General features: G+C 42.5%; 1 protein-coding gene across 7 annotated transcripts in view; it reads right to left on the bottom strand.

Annotated features, from left to right (window-relative positions):
* The window catches only part of LOC127366381 (intermembrane lipid transfer protein VPS13B), a 315825-nt gene that overhangs the window by 182395 nt on the left and 108712 nt on the right, over positions 1–24718 (bottom strand). For all 7 annotated transcript variants that reach the window (XM_051405186.1, XM_051405181.1, XM_051405183.1 and 4 more), the window contains exons 20-21: positions 5835–5944; positions 3149–3281 (exon numbers count right to left, since the gene is read on the bottom strand). In XM_051405186.1, the coding sequence (XP_051261146.1) occupies positions 3149–3281; positions 5835–5944 (243 nt within the window). The remainder of the gene's footprint in view (positions 1–3148; positions 3282–5834; positions 5945–24718) is intronic.

The following is a 24718-nucleotide window of genomic DNA, read 5'->3' as shown; positions in this document are numbered from 1 at the left end:
CTGAGCTGCCTCAGCAAAAACCTCTTTCCACAAACTTTTGTATTAATCAACTATTACCCAAAGGGAAGCTGAATATCAGGACAGATCAGTCTACATATCAAGATTGTTTATCAAGTATCTACCCCACCATGGCCAGCTACCCTGGGAAATATGAAAAAATTAACGTTTCATTTATCATCCTCCAATTAATCACAGGGCCACCAGATTACTAAGAGAAATGAGGTGGAACAGAGTTTAGACTTATGAATCTCAAACAGTGTATCAAGTATCACCACAATCCAACATTCTTCATTCGTGGCTTAAAACATAAAGTCATCTTTGCACACGGAGAAACAAAATAGTTAATTGCAGGAAGCATGCATTATTATGTAACAAGGAGAAGGTGGAATGGAAACAAGAGTACCTGCTGTGCTCTAAGCCCCTCTGTAGTGTTGTAGTCTATCAAGATCTTCTGACAGCAGGGAGGCTTATTGTTACACCATGATTAAAACCACAAGGGCTAAATGCCTCTGCCCTTTTCTTATTCTGATTGCTCGCGGAAACAATTTGTAACTTTTCATTACATCTACTCCTGTAACACCGCAGCAATTTCCAGACGAGATGCTATTCATTTACTTGCGAGCTCTATTCCAACGTGGAGTGTTGGGAGTGGGAGCACTGAGGGTTGAATTGCAGAAAAATACAGTACCAGCACCTAGTTACCAATGTCTTGTTTTAAGTTCACAAGAGAAATATTTGGATAAGAAAGAACTTGAGTCTGACTCAGTATATGTTTCTAACTAACTAATGTAGCTCAACAATGAGATGCTTTATACAAATAGGTCTAACACTAAACACTCCAACAGACACAATTTTAGGCCAGATGTGCTGACCACTTAACGTTTCAACAGCAAACACACTGTACACACTACGTATGTGTGTGTCGTCAGTTAATTCTAACATTCAGCCTAGGCTTTGTTTACAGTCATTAACAAACACCTGTGTGGTAGACAGAATGACAAAAATGCAGACAGCATGACTGAGAAAAAGAAAAGACTACAAGAAAAAACTAGAAAAACTTAACAGAAAGACAAACAGACAGCTAGCCAGACAGAAAAACAGCTTCACAGACAGAAAAACAAAAAGTCAGACAGCAAGACGGAGAACCAGTCACAGAGATCGACAGCTGGCGGATAGGAAGACCATGCACATTGATAGCCAGTGTACTTTAGTCAGTTGAGTGTTGCTGACAAGCTACAGCCTGATTTAGCTTTGTGTGCAGTATTGGAGCCAGGGTGACTGTTTACTGACGACCCCTAATGAGACAATATACTGTTGAGATGTGAGTAAGCAAAGATGCTGCGGTATGGAAAAGCCATTAGTGCAGATTGGATGAAACAAGGAACAGAGGGAAAACCGGGAGGAAAAGGCAGCGTGACCTTTCAGCTCCGAGCTTTTAAAGTGAGCAGGGAAAGAGCCCTAATGGCCCTTTTTAGACTCTGAAATGTCAAAGGAGCATTTTTCCTATCAAAACACTTGACATGGGGGAACGTCATACACATGCAATGTTATTTACAGCTATGGGATGACTTCACCCAAAACAGGGATTCATCACTCCTGTTGGGAACACATTTCCCAGGGACTTAAAAAAGAAGAAAAAAAGACAAACAACCACTTGCTTATTTCCCCTGACTCGTCACTGCGATGCTTTGGCAGAGAACGTTTCAACCGTTAAAGTGTTTAGAGGACCTGGAGCCTAAACACTGTGAGAGTCAAACAGTAGAGACTGGGAAGACTTTTTAATGTATTTATTTATTCGTTTTTTAAACTCTGTAACTAATTCGGTTACATGAAGCCAGCCAAGACTTCCCATTGGATCACATTAATTAAATATCTATAGGGGAACATAAGAGAGAGAAGGTAGGCTATTAGGTTCATAAATACACTATATGAGTATTAAATGAAAACCATTTCTGCAGTCAGTGCGGCTCTGTGTTGTGTCATGGACAGCTCCTAAACGCAGTGCTGCTGCAGCCATCATCCCAGGCAGGAGTACATGAGTACTGTATAGTATGTGCGTGTGCTTTAGGTAGTTTTTGTGATCACAACACAGTATCCCTGAGGTCCACTAAACAGATTCCTCACACTGATGAAAATACCATTACAAGGGCTTTTTTTTCTCTACATTTGTACACTTGATGGATTGTCAGTAACTACCACCATCAACAACAAGAACCTAAAAGATTATGGATACTGTTGGTGTGTTCCTGACACTAAAGCAAGCAGACACATCCATGACAAGGTACAGAACTGCATATATCCTCCCTAATCCCTGTCCTTCTCTGCTCTGTTTCTCCAATCTATCCATCTCTGCACAAAGGGTTCAGAAATGTCCTACTCAGAGATACTATCGATTTGGAAAATTCAGGGAAGTATCTAAGGAAGGGCCACAGCGGTGCTACATGGGTGTGTGAGTGTCTGTTTGTGGTGTGGACATGCATTATTAACCTGGCTGTATGTATGCACATACCTCCATGTTTGTGTGTGCTGATAAGTGCGTGTATTCTTTGGATTTCTTCATGTGTGTGTATGTGCACTGAATGTGTTTGTTCTGAACAGGGGGGTCCCAGAAAGTGGAAAACTGGCATAGAGGGAGGCTCCACGCAGCCAAGCCACTCATCTATTCTGGGCATCCAGAGCCCACAGTAATACTACCGAAGAGGAAAACAGAGGAGGACATGCCTGGATATGTGGTGTCCTCTGAGAAAGGGGTTCACTCATGTGTCAGCAAGCTGTAGTGTGTTATGTAACCACATAGTAACATGGATTCATTGCATAGAAACAAGGTTAAATACAGCAAATTGTTGTTATTCCACTACTGAAAGACCATATCCTTAAATATAGAATCAGTGGCAGTTATTTCAAATATCAGGGGAGAAGTAAATGTCATTGCAGTTTTCATTTGTATATTAATCTTTACACAAATCACATCTGAAAACAAACACTGTGAATAGATATTTTACTGAACCTTGGGCCAACCTTGCTCCCTTTATGTGTGTAAACCTCTCTGCTGCACAGATTCAATGTCATGTTATTGTATGGCATGCAATGTCACAGTAATATCTTCAGTATTATACCTAATGGCACAGCCTGGGGCTGGTAAACCTACCTGTTACTGTCTTGGTTTTGACCGGACTACTAGCGTAGTCTGAGGCCTGATTGGAGGGTTGTTTGGCCAGTGGTGTGCTCCCTACCGACACCTCGTCTTCCCTCCTCTTGGCCAGAGGCACTGAACCTGGAGTCTGCAATGACAGCACAGCATGACTGAGCACATATGAGGCCATGGGAAAGAAAATATGTTTTATTGTAACATGAATGCATTTGCATTAAATATGGATTAATTCAGTCATTAGTGATATTGTTCTGTGTTAGTAAGGCCATGAACCAGAGATAGATTTAGACAGCTTTAAAGATCTGGGTTAATAAATCAGAAGCATGATGCCGAGTGCAATGCAAGACAGAAAAGGAGGCAGAAAGAGAAAGAGAAAAGAAAAATGCAATGGAACACAACAGAGGCCTCCAAGACCAACAAGGACTAGTGACAGCTCCCTGTTTTTTTTGAGCAGTCTCCCATGCTGCTGGCAGGCCAAACACACATGCACATGCACGCACACACCTACACATGCACACACCTACACACGCACCTACACCCACCCACACCCACACCTACACACCACACACACACACACACACACACACACACACACACACACACACACACACACACACACACACACACACACACACACACACAGGCTGGCAGTGAGATGGCTGAAAGACAGAAGAGTGGAAGGCTGGTCTGAAATAAGGAAACCCCATTAGCATCAGCCAGCAGCAGCACTAGGCTATGATGCAGCTGCACAAGTCCGCAGGCCAACCACGTACTGCAGCCCGTGTAAACACACATACACACATTGATGCAGTTGTTTTTCAATGACTGGGTCGGGACCCAAAGACTGGTTGTGGTAAGATTAAAAATGGGCCCCCAAATTACATTAGTATTTGAAACTACTGACTGGAGGATGATGCCAAATCCTTCCTAGGTTTTTGCAACTTAACATAGGCTGAATGAAACACTGCAGGCCAGTAGGTTAGTCAGCCAAAGTCAGGTTTGACCAGAAAATCATATTCAGGTTTGTTAAAGATCTAAATAAAGAATGTTCAAGATAAACTTTAATTAGAAGGACATGTCCAAATACACTGTACTGGAGGCTTAAACACAAATCCCAAAAAGCACTGTACAAACAAACCATATGACGGTTTTATGTTTATATGTTTTGTTGGTTGGTGTGTTAAAGGAAAATGCAAAATGATTAAAAATATATATATAATTCAGTTTGTACACTTCTGGAAAATATGTGCTTGGCCACATTTTAATACTCTCTGCTAAAAACAGGTACCTTACCCAATGACCATCGCTCATTCCTGGTAGATGACATAGTATGAGCTAACTCCTTCTACCACACACACTGAAAACAGCCAAGGCAAATGCCTGTTTGGTTCTCAAACTTCTTTTTTCCTCTTATTCCCTTTTTCTTCATTACCCGCTTCCCCAACCATCTCCCTCCACTTCTCTGATTTCTCCTGTGTTTCCTGCTCGCTCTGGTAGTTTCAGTTTACGTTTAATTCAACCTCCCTCTCCTTTCTCCGCACATTCTCGATACTGTCCAGCACTTTCCCCTTTTTTGTTGTCTCCTCTGTTCCATACCTCATTCCCTGGTGTTTTCATTTTTATCCTTCCATATGTTCCACCTCTTTCCACACTTGTTCTCTCTCTATCATACCCCCATGTGCCTCCACTTCTCTCTGATACTTTCTCCCCTTGTCTATCCCTCCAAAAGTCCCTTTCATTGTCCTGTTTTCTGCTCCAATTACCTCCTTACTCATAATTTCCTGCCATCCTGACCCGACCAGTCAGTGTCCTCTCCTCTGTCCTTCACAGGCTGCTGTCTGGCCTTCAGCTGAAGGCCTTGCCAAACCAGCCAGGCCTTGAGAAGTGACCCTGACAGGCAGCTCAAGTAGATGGCCTCACAGAAACACACACATGAACACAGTCACACGTTCGCTGCTGCAACACATACACACACACAGCAGCCAGTGTTGTGTATCCTTCACACTGGCTGCAGTTCAACTCATAACATCTGTTTACCCCTGTACAGTAACAACCTCCAGAATAAGGGGTTGGTGCAATTAACTCCCTCTCTCTTTGTCTGTCACACACACATGCATGCCGACAGCCCCTCCAAACTGCAGGAGGCATGAAACAGAACAACTTGTTGAAAAAAAAAAAAACATTTAAAGTATTACAATATGATACTTTCATGTACTATATATATTTATGTGCCTTTATGGGGTGAACCTGGGCTATATCCCAGGCAATCAGACTAAGCATGTCTGCATGTGTGTGTGTGTGAGTGTGTGTGTTTGAGTGTGTGTAGTGTGGGCACAGAGCATTCAATGTCCATAACCATCACCATGACCCCTGTCAAATAAATAGAGAGAGACTGGATGGAAGACAGGGAGCAGAGCACATGGAAAAAGGTAGCTGTGAAAGAGAAGGCAAGGGAGAGGGAGGGAGGGAGAGAGGGAGGGAGACATTCATATGTGCTTCAGGCTCTTATCCGGAGCCACTCAGAGTGAGTGCAACAGTAGAAGATGCTGCAGGTACTTTATTAATACAAATATTACAAGTTAACCATGTAAAACATCAAATGCACAATATGATCAAATGTTGACACAAGGGCCAGAAAGAGAAACTGTTTTTTTGTCTGAGAACCTGAGAGGGGATCAGGTACCTGTTGCTGCTGCCTGCTGCTCCCCCTGTGAGGCTGGTACAACAGCCATGTGCAGAAGACTGGGTCCACATTGACAGCTATGCCCTGGACACTGACCAGCAGGACTCCACCTGGACAACACAAAAACAAAAACAACAATCAGAGAACAAAGACAAAGAAAATCAAAGCAGTTAAAAAAAAAACTAATAGGAAAGGATATACTGTACATCTGTCTTGCCTTTACAAAATCAAAATTACTGCTCGCAAACACAGACCAGTTGTCTGAAAGCACTCCAACAGTGGTTTGACAATACTAAACTTCAGTGATTAACACAGTTCAATAGGATCCAGATCAAGAGATACACAGAATAATTGACTAAAGCGGAAACTATCTGAACACACAGACAAAAATGTTCCAATGCTGTAGCCACAATCATTTCTGCAAAGTAGGAGGCACGCCGATACGGATCACTGAAATCAATGTAAGGTAATAACCAGCAAGTGAAAGTGACTTAGGGCAAATCTGTTCAGATTGAGTGTCAGGTTCTTTCACTCCTGCGCAGTTTACACTGTGTCCTAATGACCTGCTGGTTGGTATCAAGCCTGCTTCTTGGAGCGCAGCAAGGAGCACAGTTTGTTTCAATTGTGCTGTTCAAAGTGGTATCACACTAAGCCAAGAATAACATTTTCTTTTGATAAATTTCTATGAAACTGGAGACTTTCTCTGGGTTTTGGTTTACTCTTAAATAATAATCTTTACCAACAATAAGCGGGCCCTGAGGTAATGCATTAGGATCCTATCAATAATGATTCCCATGCCGGCAGGATTAGCGCAGGGTCTCTGGCGTGCCGTGGAATGTCCCAGCATGACGATAGGAGGATGTTTCAGCTCTAGAAGGACTTTCTGCAGTTTAATGGAGCTTTGGACAAGACCCCGGTCTTCTGTTTCAGGCCCTGAGGCAAAGTCGTGTGTGTGCGTGTGTAAGTGTGAATGTAATGTGTGTGTGCATTTCACCTCAGAAAAAGCCTGATTGCTTGTTGTTTTGCATAACATTTTAATGTCTCTAAAGCATGCACAAAGCACAATTATAAACTCTCCCTTGACACACACACACATATTTCTGTTACACCACCTCTTTAGCTTGGCAGGAATTACTCCCTCCACCGTTATTCCCTGTGAACAATGCAAATAAAACGGCTCTAATTTGCTCCACTTTTACAACGTTCAGTGATTTGTGGCCTGTGAGCCTGTATGTGTGTGTGTGTTTGCAGTGTGAAGTAAATGTGTATGACTGAAAGCATAAGCGTTGGGAAATGTGTGTGTGTGAGCGCTGTCAAATACGTGTGTGTTCTGTGTGTGTAATGTGTGAAGACTGTGGTATGTATGATGTTTTATAGTGTGTGCATGTATCAGTACTAGTGTCTGTGTGTGTCTGGTCATTATTCACCAGGTGTATCCTTTCTGGGCAAAGGGGAAACTTTCTCATCGGATAAAGTGAAACTGACTCACTTTTCCTCCTCTACTGCTTCATCTATCTTTCTACTTACATAATTTTCCTTAACTTCCATCCCTCTTCACTATTTCCCTATCCATCTACACTTCCAAACTTCCTTGCAACATAACGACAGCCTTATTGGCATTTGTTCAATTACTTTGTTCTTCAGTACGTATGTAGTCTGTATCCTTCATCTCTACCTCTCCGTTAGTTGCCCCGCCCCCCCCGACTACCAATCCTCTTTCACCCCTCTTTACCCTTCCTTCTGAAACCATACCTCCACCCTTCCTCGTCATTCTGCATCCATCCTCCTCACGAGGATTCATAACCTCAGCCCTGTGGCTTGAACTCTTATACCACAGTGTGGCTGCTTAATAGGCTTTGGCTGTGGCTGTAGTGCTGGGGCCTGACTTCAAGTGGTTTCATCATAGCCCAGAACAGCATGAGCAGCACAGGACCCAAAAGGCTGGGAATGGGCTGAGTAGTGAAGATGTATTCAATAAATTGACCCTAAATTGTGGTCTACGGGAGGCAATGAGCACGACAAAGCACATTCAGCAGAAATGAGTCATGGCGCAATAAATCATATAACTTAGCTGATGGATTGTTTATTTAACAGTTATTACAGAGATAAATGAGCAAATAAAAAGATATAAAATGCCTAATTGCAGATAACTCTCTCAACCAGAGCAGCTTAGCTGTGGTCTTTGCACAGCATCAATATGTATTAAAGCCAATACAGCCTTAAGGCACAGCTTTTCATTCTACACTTAAGGTGGAACCGTCACAAAGAAAACAGAAAGTGGTCACTTTGGGAGAAGGAGGAGGGGGGTAGATTCTCTACATCCAATCTCAGGATATCTTATGAAAATGTTGTGTGGATGCTCTGCAGTGCCAGAGCCAGTGCAGAAAGCCTTTTCATTGCCATGAAATACAATAAACAAAAAACCCACACATGTAAGTTTCCATCATAACAAAATTGTCTCATCACCAGATGAATGGTGCTGACTTGTTGAGCGTATTAAAGTCCAGTAAGTCAGTCGCTTAAATAACTGAAGTAACTGGCAGCGTATCAGCAATGTCGTGCCAGCAGCTATCATCTTATTGTGGCTGCGTGTCATGTCTGTTTGGCTTCTGCCATTGACAGCCATGACCATTTTGATACATCACAACACCACTCAAAAAGCTCTCTTTCTGAGATTAACAGAGCAAACAATCTTTTCTCTCTCTCTGCCAGTTTGACAGTGACACAGAAACAAAATGTGTTGACCTGGCTTTTGAGGCTTTGAAGACCAAGGCTTTGCCATCCACACGGTGTTTTCTTGTTTCATCACTGTGTTGACATAACTGCAGGAGAGTGACACCTCCTTTGAAGCGTGCAGCACCATGAAACGGCCTGCCATGCTTAGAGGGCGACCTCGGCAGCAGGCTAACTGTTGTTTTTCTCTCCTCTAACAGGGTGGCACATGGGTAATTACAGAAAGTGATGACAATGATAACAGAGGTGTTTTTTCTTACTTCCTAAATGATTCCTCAAGAAAACAGCAGAAAACTGCTCAGAGGCCTAAACTTTGAAACTCCACACAACCACAGAATGTGCGTGCAGGCATCTGTGAAGACACACTTACCTTGACTCACCCACAGTGGGCCTATTAATGTCAAAGGTGTTTTTTTTTTTCTTCAGCGGCTTAAGACCAGTAGAGTTAAAAGAGAGCACGGGGCTGCTGGTGTTGTTTTACGGCTGTCTGACATCAGGCTGCTCACAGCCTGAGGCTAGGGTAGAGCATTAGACCAGACTGAGAGAAAGCCTCTAACCTTTAAGCCCTGTCTAGGTTCTTCTGTCAGTCTCCACTATTCTGGGCCAACAGCCCCAGTGAGCTAACAGCCAAACATCTTCCTATCTTTATATTGTCTTTTTATCAGGTTACGTGGTTTATACATTGACATTTTTTAATGCAAAATCTGCTTTTGTTCAGTCACTGCAAGCATGAAATTCAATAAACTGGGAGCGGTTAGGTCAGTGCAAGTTCAAAACCAAGTCCCAAAGTGGAGACCAAAGCCCTGATTGGGGTTACAGAGGGCACAACCTCCCAACTACTGGGCCATGACCCCAGCATCAGAGTTACAGACAGGCAAAGAGAGGCGGGAGGCGCTCACCATCCACCCCCCAGGTAGACGAAGGGGGGGAGGATTCATGTTCGAGCCAGCTAATCGCCCCCTCAGAATCGCTTCATTGTTGGACGTGAGGCAGCGCTGGGACCCTGCGTCCAGCTTCTCCAACAGAAAATAAATAAATATAGCCCAGCCCGCGTCAGCCAGATGACTTCTGACAGGTTTGGTTAATTTCGAAGCCAAGTAGCAAAACAAAACATTACGCCAGCGTGCGGGGCCTACGCTGCCTTTAATTGCTTTTCCGATGAGCTCATGACTCGAAGGTGTCCTGGAGCGAGCCGTGCTGCCCGACAGGTGTTCTACTGGTGTGTGTGTCTGTGACTGTGAATGTGTGTGTCTGTGACTGTGAATGTGTGTGTGTGTGTGTGTGTGTGTGTGTGTGTATGTGTGTGTGTGTGAGAGAGAGACAGAGAGAGAGCTGGAGCTGTTGACACCACTGAAAAGGGACTCAGCTGTGTGTGGGTGGGTGCGTGCAAGGAACAGTGCGTGCAATATATGTTATGTGTGTGTGTGACTGTGTATGACAGAAGTGTGTACATGCGTCTTTGTGAACATAAGGAAGTGTTTCTATTTGTATTCATTTCTGCGTGCGCTGTAGGACAGTGAACAGACACTGACTCATGAACCCACACACCTTGCTCACACACACAGAAACACACGCAAACTACTGTCTGACACACATTCACTGTACTGCTGTTCCCCTGCCGTGCTGTGACCCGGCGGCCCGGGGGCAATGCCGCCGCAGGAGCCCAGGGGCTCAGGAAGGACACAGGCAAGTTTGACTGGAAACAGATCCTGGCCTACGGAAAGGCTGCTCTCACTCTGGGCCCGTACAACTCTCTGCACTGGATGCCGGTATATATGTGGGTCTGTGTGTGTGTGTGTGTGTGTGTGTGTGTGTGTGTGTGTGTGGTTTTAAGAGAATATAAGCGTATATGCGTAAGTGTGTGTGTGTGTGTGTGTGTGTGTGTGTGTGTGTCTGTCTTTCAACATGGCCCAACTGCGGTAGCCTGCAGCTGACAGGCTAGACCCACCTCGTAAAGGTTGACTATGGCTGTGGGTACAGTAACAGTAATGGGCAGGAAGAAAGCTGGAGAGTGATTCAGCCAGTGAGGGAATCAGTGAAAGGCAGGCAGAAAGAAAGATGGAGTGACAGAAGCACAGAAACACAAGAAAATACACTGAAAGACAGAATTACACTCACACATTCAGAAAGAGAAAAAACAGAGAAAGACAAAGACAGAGTAGACAGAGATACAGTACATAAACATAGAAAACAGTGGATGATGAGAAAGTATTTTTTTTAAGAGATCATTTTCCTAATCTACATGATAAGTGAGTAGGCCTCAGAATTTGGCCACGGATCGGTATGATTTATGGGATGACTAGAATAAATCTAAAGTCCTGTGAACCGGATATATCACATAAAGCCAAGTCTGGATATGCAGTAATAGTGTGTCTGAGTGTCAACATTACATGCATGTACATACACATACATCATTCAAAACTGTGCATGTACTCTACACACACTGATGAGCATGTATGTGTGTACAGTACAAAATGTGTGCATGTCAACATGTATGTAGTGAGCAAAGGGCTGTATCTCGTCAACAGAGAGAGCTCCATCCCTGTTCCCATCAGACCTGAGGCTGCGTCTTTCCCATCTGCTGGGTTTGACGAGTCATGGTTGTTACTGTTGACTTGACACATCTCTATGTTCAAATCCAGACAAAAACACTGCTGTTTTTGTCTGGGCTGTTGTCTGGAGAGCTTTGGGTGGTGCTTGACTCAACAGTGGCAACACTTTCCCTGTGTATGGGGGGTGTGCACGACACTATACTAATGTCTATTTACTATAAATATATTTCATATTTGGTTACTGCGATTTCACAATGATATACTTCAGGAGTAAGATCTAAATTGAGCTGAGCAGAGCTTAACAAAGGTAAAACAAGCGTGAATCAGACCAACACTGATTGTTTTTGTCTATAATGTGAACAACTTCTAAAAAGGAGTTTTAAATGGCATAAAATAGAACATACACTAAATATTTGACCATGGAAAAATGGACCTATGCACATCCCTAGTATTTACTGTAGACCTGAGGCCAGACAAGGGGTTTGAAGCAGCAGAACAGCAGCTCTGTCGAGCTCCAAATGTTGATAAGAGGCTCCATAGCCATACATATCTCCCTTCTAGTAGATTCCCCACCTTCATAAATCCACATCATCTCTCATGGTGTTGAAAAGACAACCTAGACACTGCACAATTGGTGCCTGTGCCGCTGCTGAAACCCAAGCAGTCCCGATTTGGACTATTCCAGCTGTTATCTCTCTTCCTATCCTCTCTCTCCTACACCATTTCTCTGATATGCCCACACAAACACTTTCTCTTTCTGTCTCCCTCACTTCAAATCACACCGAAGGAAAACGCTTAAAGTCACGACCAAATGTGACCTGGCCCTTGTCAGCAAGATAGCTAGCCTTCTTAATGAGAGACAAAACAGACTTGGTCCTGATTGCATTAATGTATCATTACCGTATCCATCATGGACATACAGTGCACTGTGTGAACTCTAAATGAGCCCCAATGTAATGTAAGAGGAACAGGAGAGACACTTCTGAGCTCATTAAAATAAACAGACTTCTGCTTCTGCTGCTGCTTTCCCACAGACAGTTTCAGTTTTGCATAGTTACCTTGAAAACTCCTTATCGCTGCTATCATTCAGCTGGCTCATGGGCTTTCTCTGCAGTTCAAGCTGAGTTCCCTCAGTTTGTCATGAGGGGGGAGAGGGGGAGTCAAGCAAATCTACGTCTGTCATTAGCTGGGGTTCCCTCCAAGTATTTTTATATGAATTACACTGTAACGAATAGAAAAGCTTAATGAAAAGGGCAATTTGAATGTTTCTTATACTGTTGAGGCTAAAAATGTCCGGGAAGAAGTTATACAATTAAAAAGCAGAGTAAATACTTTGTCAAATAAATAATGGTGTGAGTCTGGCTTCACACAAATATTAACAATTTGAAGAACACTAGAAGCTGTTTATATGCAAAAAATATAAATATTTGGTGAAGCTTTAGATGCACAGAAATCAAAGTGAACACAGAGAAGAAGAGGAATATGTAATACACGGTAACATGCAGAGGGGCAGGAAACCTCAAGCATTCTGTCTGAGCAACAACCACTTGAAATGTACTGCCTGCCTATCTGCATGTTACTTTACAGACATTCTTATGTTGACTTTCTGTGGACTTTTGTTTATTTGATCGCATTAAAAGCTTGAAATATTTCACTCTCTGCAAGCAAGGAGCTTCCATTCTTCTTTATTTTGTTTTTCCTTGTGGGTCACTAGGGAAACTCCAGCTGTATTTGATGTGGATTCCCAAAACTGATCCAATGTAATTGCACAAGTGGCTTTGGAGGTTCTAAAATGTTTGTTAAACATCAATCCATTATGACCCACACAAATGACATATTGGTTATTACTTCTGTGTACAAGAGATGTGCTGTGGTTACGAGACAATTAAATGGTGTTTCACTATGTGATGTTTTCGTTATCATCATTAGACAGCGTAGAATATGGCTAAAATTTGACACCAACAATCTGTAAAAAATAATGAATCTCTTTTTGTTGTGTTATTTATGATTTTATGCTTTTAAGCTTTCTATATATGTGGCTTCCAGACAGTGTGCATCCAACCCCATCTCCAGTCATTCTCTTAAGCTCTCTCCACAATCCTCAGCTTTTAGAGAGCACGCGGGACAACTGAGGACGAGATCCTGTCTTCAATTACCTTCAAGTCTCTCCACCTCTCTGTTCCCTCACTCTTTCAGCTTGGCCTTTTGTCAGTTCAGTAGACTTAGTAATGATCTCAGTGACAGATCAAAGTCCTCCAGCTGAGATTTGGGGTCACTCAGGAAGCTGGGACTGCTGCACTGAAAAATGTGATGTTTGCACGGCAATATGCAATGGATCCTCTCCTTTGGTCTGTCTGTCTATGTACTGTATCTGTCCTTCTACCGGTCTGGCTGTCATCGAGTCAACTGGTCTGAGTGTCTCTGTCAGGCAATTTGTCTTTTCGGTCCATGAGTGAAGTCAAGTTCATTTTCAATACTCTTTCCATTTTGGCAACATCTTAGGTGATAAGCGGCCACTGATGAGGCATTTTTGCACTGCACTCCTCAGAGATCAATAAAAGAGCATAGCCAGCATTTAAATGTTTTTTCCTTGGATGTTCAGTTCATTACTGCTCATGTTAGCTACTGGGTTCTTATATTTATTCCAAAGAAAACGTTGTGGCTGCTGCCAGAAATGGGAGGAAAACATAATTTTCTGCACACCAGAGGATTTCTTACTGGGAAAACCTACACAGCACAGCAAGTGTTGGGAAACGTTCTTGTAAAAACCTTTAGGATCCATAGAGAGAATTTCTATTTTCTTAGAACAAGTGAGAGTGTATCAAAATAAATTCAATTAAAGTGAATGATTATGGTTTTAACAAATGATGTTTTCACAGAGAGAACATAGCAGCATGTTTGCCAGTGGATATATGTGTGTGTGTGTGTGTGTGTGTGTGTGTGTGTGTGTGTGTGTGTGTGTGTGTGTGTGTGTGTGTGTGTGTGTGTGTGTGTGTGTGTGTGTGTGTGTGTGTGTGTGTGTGTGTGTGTGTGCGTGTGTGTGCGTGTGTATGCGTGTGTGTGCGTGTGTATTACATAGTTTTTGTTCAGCAACTTATAATATAAGTCTATATCTGATATCATTATTTAAACCCAGGTCGTGAGTTGGATATGGAGAAAGAGAGATAAACATGAGGAGATATTTATACGAAAAAGCTAATATCTCTTAACTCCTAACTTCTCTTATCTATCTCTATTTTCCTCAGTTTCTGTCTCTGTGGGTCCCACTCAGTTCCCGCTCCCACCCTCCACCTCATCCTCTTCTTGCTTGCCACAGTAGATTGAAGATTACTCCTCTTAAAGACATAGCCTTAAGTGGTTGCACATTTGAACCATTTAGCAATTTGGTCTAATGGTTTCAGGATGAGCTATTTTAGCTGCAATGCAGGGACGAAAGGATAGAGGGATGGAAGGGGTGTAAAGTACGATGAAACGCTGGTTCTGATTGGCTGGATTTCCTTATCCAGGAAGGGGGTCAATGCGGTGTCAACGCTACAAGGGATGAGCTCAAACAGAGATAGGATGATTACGACTGAACAATTAGAAGTCAGCAGATGGAGAAAAATATTCAAAGACATGTTAGCAAAGTAAGTGGGGAGATTAAATAAGGCTGTTTTAGATCCATGAAGGTCTTGTGTTAGAGTAAGGTCATGGCTAAACTGATATAGTGGGCCTTTTCTGGTGGATAAGGGCAGACAGGGAGAGATTAATGCTCTCTCACTGGTGTGCCAGTTAACCCTCAAAACCTAACCCTTGCATGAAACTTTGTGTTACAAATTCCATGAGTCTAGATGACAGATAAGCATGATAGCTCACCAAGGACATGTAGTTTGTGTGTGTGTGTGTGTGTGTGTGTGTGTGTGTGTGTGTGTGTGTGTGTGTGCGTGCGTGTGTATGAGTCCTGAAGCTTCAGAGGAAGAGCATCTTTGCATCTTTGGCCTGTAATCAGTAACTGTTGAATGAAGCCATGGTTTGAATGCTTTTCACTGACAGGAGAGTAAAGGCAGAGTGTGCGTCTTGTTTTTGGAGGATGTCACTCATGTCTGCACACACACTGATGATAAGGAAGATGTGTTTATACCCATCAGAGCTGTATTTAATACAGTCAGACATCACACATACAGACGGACGTGCTTGTGCACGTACACACAAATAAAGAATGCTTGGGCCACCTGCAACACAGGACGTCCAAACTACTATCAGCTGCCCTACATTAACAAACCGTGGCACAAAAGCAGTGATGAGTCAGCTACTCTAAACACACTTGAAATGCTCCCCAGACTGGCTTATTGCAGACCAACAGGCCAGATAGGGAGGAGAGGGAGATAGGGGGTCGATAGGGACCAAGAACACAGAGGAGGGGAAGGGACAAGGAAGGGAAATGATGGGAGGAAAGAGGTGGGTTAAGAGAAAGGAGAAAGGGAGGAAAGGCAGGAGAGATATATGGGGATAGGGAGGAAGAGCAAAAGAGACGGACGGAGGGACGGAGGGAGGGAGGGAGGAAAGACGAGTCTTTGAAGGTAGAAAAGCAGCAGCAGCAGCTGCCAGAGAGACTGCACTTATCCTTCAACCTCTAATCTGAGAGTTATCATCAGGACACAGTCTACATCTAGAGGGACAAAGATCCCCTCTTGGTCCAATTGTCTCTCTTTTGTGGTCTAATTTGTAAAAAAATAAACTAATAGTGTTAAAAAGCACATACTCTCATGAACATGCCCATATGAAGACATAAACACACTATGCTGATGCACACACACTGCTGTCAGGCAGAACTAAGAACAGCGTAACACTGGACTTATTCTGCAGACTGTTGTTCATCTCATAACACCACTGCACCATTCCTTATACATGCAACGCTGAGACACCGCAGACGGTGAGAGCAGCAAAGGCCAGCTCCCCAACAATCCATCTCCCTTCCTTTCGGACGTCTGTCGGCTGATGAGAAAAGGGGAGATGACATATTTGGCCGTGGTGACGGGACAAATCCCAAGGTGATCCAAAAAAGCCTAACATGAATGTCTCCATGGGAATCTTACACTTGATGAAAACGTTTTCTGTCTAGACTCATGAAATTCACAAAGGAGCGGGCCTTGAGAATTAGTGGCCCACGCCATTTGAAGGAATGTAATGGGAGAGTAGGAGACATGTTGGAGGAAAAGCTGTTCTACTCATCTGACCCCGAGTATTGCTTATCATAATTAACCCTTCAATTTTATCTTCAAAACACACAGTTTCAACATGGGAGAGGCTTAATTAATTACAGGGATAATGAATAGGCATAGTCCACAAGCTCAGCTACAGCAAGAAATCTTCATCTCTGAACTATAGTTGGTCAATAGTCTGTTTAGTGTCATTACCTAAACCTCCACACAGTGGAAGAATTTAGACCAAGACCCCTGCTCTTTGGTTAAAATCCACACCACACATTTACTCCTTAGACCAAGACCTGCCAAGAAAATAGCTTGTGATATCAGAAACCATGTTATTGCACGAGCCTCCTGACTCAAAATTATCACGAACAATTTCATATGGCAAACCTTGTGGCCTTACATCGACTGCAAGCTCATTTTCAGATATGCGTGCAAGCCTGATAAGCTAATAAAAAAACATTCCCCCTAACTTCAGCCAGCCCATGTAACCAGGGCCTGCATTTATCATAGTGTCATGGCTGTGGCTTGTGTTCACAGAGCATCTTAAAGTGGACGTGCTCACTTATTTAACCCTTATTTATGCAAGCTGACTAGGGCCACATTTGTTGAGCAGTAGACAGGGGTAGTGATGTGTGACCAGCTTATATTTGTAGTTCAGGTGAAGGTAGTGTGTCTATGAGATGCAGGACATGTTATCTAATGCGGGTATTCTAGTATTATTATAAGCTTTACGAACATGGTGGCTGAACTTTTAATTATGAGCCAGAGGAGGCTGGTGGAAGGTAATCTCTAGTGGCTATTAGTGTCGGGAACTAGTCCTTTCATCTGCAGACCTTGTATATGCTGTGAGGGGAAGAGAGTGGTGCTACGACTGCCTGTGTTTACTGCCTGTTTATCTAAGTGGGCATGTGGGGGGCTGAAGGGCCACTGCAGGTCAAACCACACACAGCGAGAGGAGTCCAGGAACCCCGGAGGACCACTAAAAGTGATGAGATTTTACAACTACTGCTTCGTCCATGACTACTGCTGCTGCTGCGCACACACACAAGTTAGTAGTAACAGACTGACATACACACACCCCTGACTCAGAGTGATGAGAGTTTATTACTACTGTGTTGAGACTAAGTGCCCCCGGGGCAGGAAGACAAGTTGAGGGTTCCTGTGGACCTTAAGGCCCCCAAGGCAAAGAGAGGGAAACACAGCTTCGAGAAGGCCAAGCATGTATATACTAGATTGTTACTTTAAATCTGCAGTATTTACATTACACACTGAGACTGAACACACTGATAAAATGTCAAGCTGACAATATATCAAGAGTTGAAGGCCTCTCTATAGAGAAAATCCTATGGAAAAAATCAAAACATTGAGTGAGGAAACTTTGAGAATGGATTTCAGAAAGCATTTCACAAGCTTCAGACTACAAGTAAATTCAGTGCAGTTACACCTATGTTGCACAGTAAGCAAATATATGAGAGGAGTGTGGTTCGTAGCAGATGGTCATACTGCTACCACCTGTGTGATCCCGATCTTTAGCACCAGTGCCTGCACAGAGGACTGCTTTGTGCCTACCATGAGAGAGAGAGTAGGGGATACTGAGAAAGCCACTAGCAACCAGCAAATCAAAGGCAAGCAGTCTGGTTTGTTTTCTCACGGTACAGGGCCCAAGTGAAAAAAACGACTAAATAAAATAAACCTTTAATTTGACTGAAATTGGAGGCAACAAGCGCTGCTGTAAGAAAAGGCTGTGAAGTGTGATTTCTTGCGGTTTGGGTTAATCCTGATTGAGGAGCCCCTGAGTTGAAATGTCAGCAATATGAGACTAAAACAAAAATAATTACATCCAGGGTTAATGAACACAACTGCCTGAGGCACAGGGAACTGGAGAGGGAAGGGAGGGGGAGCGGGAGAGAGAGAAGAGAGAGAGAGAGAGAAGGTAGAAAAAAAAGACAGAAAGAGAATGAGAGTACTCGACAGAACAAGTTGAAGGGGCAAGTTGCCCTCATTTCTCAAACAGAAAGGGTCAAAATCATAGACCCATATTTGTCTTCATCCGAGCAGGTCCCTTTGGTAGAATAATAAATTGTAAGTGAACAGGCTGGCATTCTGATACAGGCCCATCCATCTGGGTCTTTGCTGTGCCCTGGGTACTATTTCCCCTAAAGGCTAATGACGTGTATGGCTAAAGGATGAAACATGAAGTATGGCAACACCATACCTCCCTTTTAACTGCCATGCCCCTCAAGTTTACACTATCTCTCTCCAACCTGCTTTCATCTTTGCTGTTATGTCTACATACACTAACTCAGCTGTGCAGGGAGCTGTCCAATACCATAACACCAGTCACTGGTGCTAGGAGGCACCTGCACTTTGCACTGCTGCACTCATGTGTATGAGTCTGTTGGAATGCACTCTGTGTATGTGCAAGTCTAACAAGAAATAAGTTTAGGTTGGTAGGTAGGTATACAAGTGTATTTTTTCAGTTGGTACATATGTACAGTATGCAACCTAAAGAAAGTGAATGTATTAGTAAAAAATTTGAATGTCTAAAAGAAAAAAATCTGATTGTTTGATTTATTTATCACAAATTGCCAGGTGAACTACATTGTTCTGATTTTCAGATAAAATGATATTATAGTTTTGTATTTGTTTTAGTTGGTTTAGTTTTTACTCCTTAAAAATGTTTAGTTTGAGTTTGTTAATTTCAATATGGGGGGTATTTGTCAGGGGTAAGAAGCTCAGAATAGGTTAACAGAACACTTTGTAAGGGAAACTGACTCACAGACATGTAGACATCACAATCTCAATAAACCAAACTGACAAAGAATAAAACTAAAAAATATGGGTTTTGTTTGTTAAAGTCTAGTCTTTATTTTTATTGAAGTTAACTAAAATGTTTTGTTCTCCTTGTGATTTCTTTTGTTATTCTTGTCATTATTTGGTTATAGACAACTGAACAGAAATGTAGCTTATGTATCAGTTATAAAGTACTTTCATTTCTCGTACGAGGCCTGGTTTGTATATCCAGTCAAGTTTGTGTGTGTGTGTAGTACTTCAGGACACTCCACCTCGTCTCACCCTCTGTGCTCTTAAAGCCGCCCAGTGCACAGCTGCTGGAGGGGGATGCGTCCAGGCAGAGAACCCCACAGAAACAACAACAACCCACATCAAAGGAGTTCCATTGGTGGAACATTATCAACCTTTATCCTATGAGTCTATGAGTCCTCCCTCCACCCAAGCATCACTCACTGGCATGGGGAGAGAAGGGAGAACAGAGGATGATTTGCTAAATACAAGCTGACCACAAACTGATCCCTTACTCATGTTCTCCTTTTGTTTTTCTTTCTTCTTTTGACTATTTCCCTTTTTCTGTTTAATTCTATTTCCTTAAAGCTATATATTGTAAATGCTCATGCAAGTACACTCAGACACAGAAACAGCCACCACATTCAATCACTTATCTATCCATCAGATCCTCCTAGACTAGAGTAGATTAGTATTACAAATTCTCAGTTTCAGAGCCATTACTCACACAGTGCCTGTTAAATGTCAAAGACTGGGTACCAGTGTGACTGATTGGTGATTATTTCAGGGTGCATTCGACCTTTCGCCCAGCCCAATTATAGTCAGTGGTGAGCTTTATACTAGAAATACATTTTGTCTCAGTGTAGATGTTCCATTGTAAGTTAATTTTCATCAAATTAAGTAATTTTGGACAGCCTTTGTGGTGCGTTATCACTTTAGAATAAGTTCCAATGCTTCAAATTAAGTATGATGTTACATTCTTTGCAACCCTCCTCAGTGTTTTTGGCAAAATAAATACCCAAGCCTCCCCGGAAGCCAGGGGAAACCATGATCTTAGTGTTAAGATTGTCTTACTTTCACTCAAGTCAATGGGCTAATATAATCTTGGTGATGATATGCTTTTTGGAAGTCAGGCCCTGGGTTGGGTGCAGCCAGTCCACTCTTTCAGCTGAGTAATAAAGACCAGACAACAGGCTAAAATGAACGGATCTCTTATTCCAAGCCCAAGGGATGGTCACCAAAGGTCCGCAGTGCATTACCTAACTTTTAAGGATTGTGTTCAGCTCGTGTTTGGGTTGCAGTGAGGTCAGGACCCTGAAACAATGTTGGATCAGGCAGGAGATAGTGTTGCAAAATACCGAGTTCTGCTGCAGCAAAGTGTCCAAGACACGGACCTGACCCGCATGATGTCACGTACCTGGCTTAAAGGTTCCCTGAGGGATTTTAGACCTCTAGTAGCACTACAGTTTATCTTGTGCATGCACACAAGGACACATGTGACCCAACACACAGTCTTCGTGGTGATTTTATAGAGGGGGTGTTTTAGCCGGCAAAGGCAGGGGAAAAGAAGGCAGCAAGCTAGTAAACATGGTTGTAAAGAATGCAGATCCAAAAAACATTTAATTAAAAGTATTACTGTATATCAGTATATCTTGAAGTCATGTTTCTAGGTGTCATTGTAGGTTCTAGAAGTTAACAAAATATTTTTACCGGTAGTCATATTAGATGGTGCATCATTTTCCTGCTGCTGCTAATTGTCAGACAGAAACAAGCTTGGCAGACACAGACCACATCTACATCTTGTGCGGGAGCAAAAACAAACTTTAACTTGAAAATACACATGCAGTACACAAATACACATGCAGTTCACAAACACACAGACATTACACACACACACACACACACACACACACACACACACACACACACACACACACACACACACACACACACACACACACACACACACACACACACACACACACACATGATTGTAGTGGAAAAATGTGCAGTCAATGCTGTGGATAATGGGCCTGACGTCAGGCGGACCCATAAACCCAGCTCAGGTGTGGGTTTATTTTTCTTGGACCTATCAGATAAGTCATGAAATAAGAATCTCACTGACAGACTCACGGCTAAACAATAAATCGCTACTCACACTTTCAAAAATGTTAAGTAGAATTGCTGTTCAAATAAACCCTGGCATCTCCTTAGGCACGCAGGCTATCGTGCCATCTGACACATCTCCCAGTCTCACCACTACCACTGGTGTAACACCAACCAGCGGAGCCATACAGAGCATGTCAGGGCCGCTGTATCGTCAGTCCGCCCCTCTGCAGCGGTGCAGGACTGCTGCTGGGGCACAGAACATCTGGACAGGGCACGAGAGGTGCTCATTCATTGTGAGACGTTTAAATGTTTTACTCACTCGCTGTTGAGTCATAACCAATGGACATTATGAGGGTAGGAGTCTGCATTGCAAAACTGATTACTTTATGTGCCTTTGGGTAAAATGAGCTAAACATTTTTAAAAACGCTTCATTACAGTATATTACAGCTGCATACACCCATTTATAATGTGAGCTCTGGCTCTGACATGCTCTTGGGTGGAACTATACAGTATGTGTATGTAAATTCCAATACTGCATGTCGACAGATAAAAATTAAAATGCAAAAGATTGTGTGTCACTGGGAGCATGACACTTAACACATCTAAATGACCTGGTAATGGAGACTGAATGAACGTCATTAGCATTGCTTTAAGTGGAGATCTTCACAGCCTTATTTTCCTCCTTTCAACAAAAATGAAATGAAAACTTTTTTGTTTATCACAAATCTGACAGTTTCCAAATTTAAACTTATCCAACGATCTTACCTGCTGCAGATAACTGTCAAATCCTATTTGTACTATTATACTTTCTCCTATTTGATGAACACTGTAGGCTCTATCCACCTCTCCAGGGCTACTGTTAACTTCTGGCTGTTTCACATTTAGGATTCAATGACACTGAGGCCGTCCTCTGGTCCTGATCTCTCTCTGGTCCTGATCTCTCTCTGGCCCTCTCAGGTTTCCTCTCATCCCAACCCACCATAAAGTTAAGGGAGTGTGGACATAATCTACGGAGCTGCTGGCTCACCCCACGACGACCTGCCTCCAATGCTTTACTACGGCTGATTACATCTATTGCTGTCAACCACAAAGGAGCTCCCAGGAAAGGTCACTGGAGACCGCGATACCTCAGAAAAATCTGCTGTGGTGAGGGAACATACAACATAATACACCATGTATTGTGTATTGTAATGCACCGCGTGGTAAAAGGGAACTGAACAACAAAGCAATAGCAAGGGTGCAAGATACTATGCACACAGCCCAAACAAGATCCCTCCCCACAGGGTGGCTGGCCTCACTCCTCCACATGACCCAGACTTTGATAGTTTATTTAAATAAACAAACATAGCATTATTACATTGTGTAAAGCTGAATTCTAAATATCTAATTTCTAAGGGTGAAAATGACAATATAAATTGTGGTTTGGCATTTAGACAAAAAAGGTCAGGAGGAAGAATCACAGAATTTACCTGACATTAGAACCCATCATTGTTTAAATTAGAGAAACTGAGAAAACAGTCTGGAATTTACAAAGTTCAACGTAAGGACCAGACTTAAATGCCATGTCTAGTTCAGGGTATAATAAAATACAGTCACTTTGAACTCTGCATTGTGATCTCAAGTTGTGATAATTTCACAGCACAATATTTATGGTTTTTGTAAAAGAATAAATAACAGAAAAACATGGCTTTGTAAATAAAATAATTTTGAAGACAGACTATCATAAACATCAGCCTAAGACCAAGGCAAGACCACATCTGATGGTAGAGATACATAAATATAAAATATGGCTAAATGTGGCAAAATTTATTGGAAAAGAAAAAATCTTTTAATCTTTAATCTCTCATGAGAAATAACAATTTAATTAAATAAAGCCATTGATCATAAGGAACAAATTTATAGAACAAAAGCCACAGTTCAAGGAACAGACTAATCTTGTTGGATCTAATATTTAAGAGAGGTATTGGAGGGAGATCTGTATCTGAGTTTAAAAGGTTACACCTGAATTTAGAGAGGTCTGCTGACAATGCTGAAAGCCTCGCCCATTTTCGCACATACCTTGTCCTTCTCCCCTACATTTTTTTAAATTACTAATATATATCATTAGATTGTATGAAATTTCAACTATGAAGCATCTGTATTGTGAACTAAGTGCAGCTAAATGTTGGCAGACTGTAGGGGAGTCATTTCCGTAGACGCCTTGTTTTAGGTAAAGAAGATAACACAGTGGGTGGTAACAGGCCAGTGAGATATGAAAGGAAATGAGGCAGGCTATATCATATTTTATCGTGACTAACAATTTTAGATATTAAATGAAAACAAATATTCATTTAAAATCCTTTTTTCGCTTGAACACACAGGGCTTAGAGACATATGCCGTAGTGGCACCCCGGGAGCATTTAGGGGTTCAGTGCCTTGCTCAAGGGCATTGAAGAGGTGCCCAGGCAGTGGGCTGGCACCTCTCCAACTACCAGTCCACACTCCATACTGTGGTCCATGCTGGACTTAAACCAGCGACCCTTTGGTTCCCAGGCCAAGTCCCCACGAAGTAGCAAAATCACACACAGGGGTCACAAACAACAGCTGACTGGAGAAGGGGTGTGCAGATGCAGCAGAATCAGACCGGCTCTGTCACCAGCAGCCTGTCAAAATTCAATTCAGTAAAGTTTGGCATGCTCATACATAAACGTGGCATTGCCAAAAGCAAATTAGATAGGGTTGACAGACGATAGAGTCGGAATACAACGAGAAATAAAATAATAAACACTGTAAATATTAGTACAGACTTTCACTTATCTCTCTATATACCAGCCATTCCCTCTCTCTCCATCAGCCTACTTCTCCCCATCATTCCTTGTTTCTTTCCAGCATGTCAGAAACACAGACACATCTGTGCCCCCCCTCACCACCACCAGAACTCAGGTTTATTTGACTAGAAAATTACCCTCCTTGTGTTTAACATATCTCCAATATTGTCATCACCAAATATTTATTTGTAAAGGAGAGGACCTCTGAATGGTCACATTCCTTCTGCTTCAAGCAGTTACACAATTTTGTGCATGAACGCACACATGCCCAGAGCCAAGGCTAGATGTGTTTATGAGAGAATTTCACACAACCATCTTGCATATTTATAAAGGCCCTGTGTGTACTCGCCTGGGTGAGTGTCAGCTCCGTTTGGAAAGTGACTGTGGGTATTTGCATGATCATGGCTATTTCCTAAAAAGAAAAAAAAAAAAGAATTTCCAACGCTCCTGGCCCTCTCCCCTCCTCTTGTGTAAACTACTGTTGAGCTCTCTCCAGATTATGTGTCGTTATCATTTCCTCAGAGGAAAACTGCTCAATGCCAGTGAGAAATAAAGCAGGGCTATATTATATGTCGGAGAACACAATTCAGTTCATTTCTTTCACAATAACAATGATTTGGTCCACTTGCCTGTAGTGTCAGCTCATGCTGTCATTATCCAAACATGATTCTTTCTTTTGTTTGTTTGTTTA

The sequence above is a fragment of the Dicentrarchus labrax genome, unplaced genomic scaffold (genome assembly GCF_905237075.1).
Source record: "Dicentrarchus labrax unplaced genomic scaffold, dlabrax2021, whole genome shotgun sequence".
Lineage (NCBI taxonomy): Eukaryota > Metazoa > Chordata > Actinopteri > Moronidae > Dicentrarchus > Dicentrarchus labrax.
The sequence above is the reverse complement of the archived record's forward strand: the minus strand, read 5'-3'. Positions and strand labels throughout refer to the sequence as shown.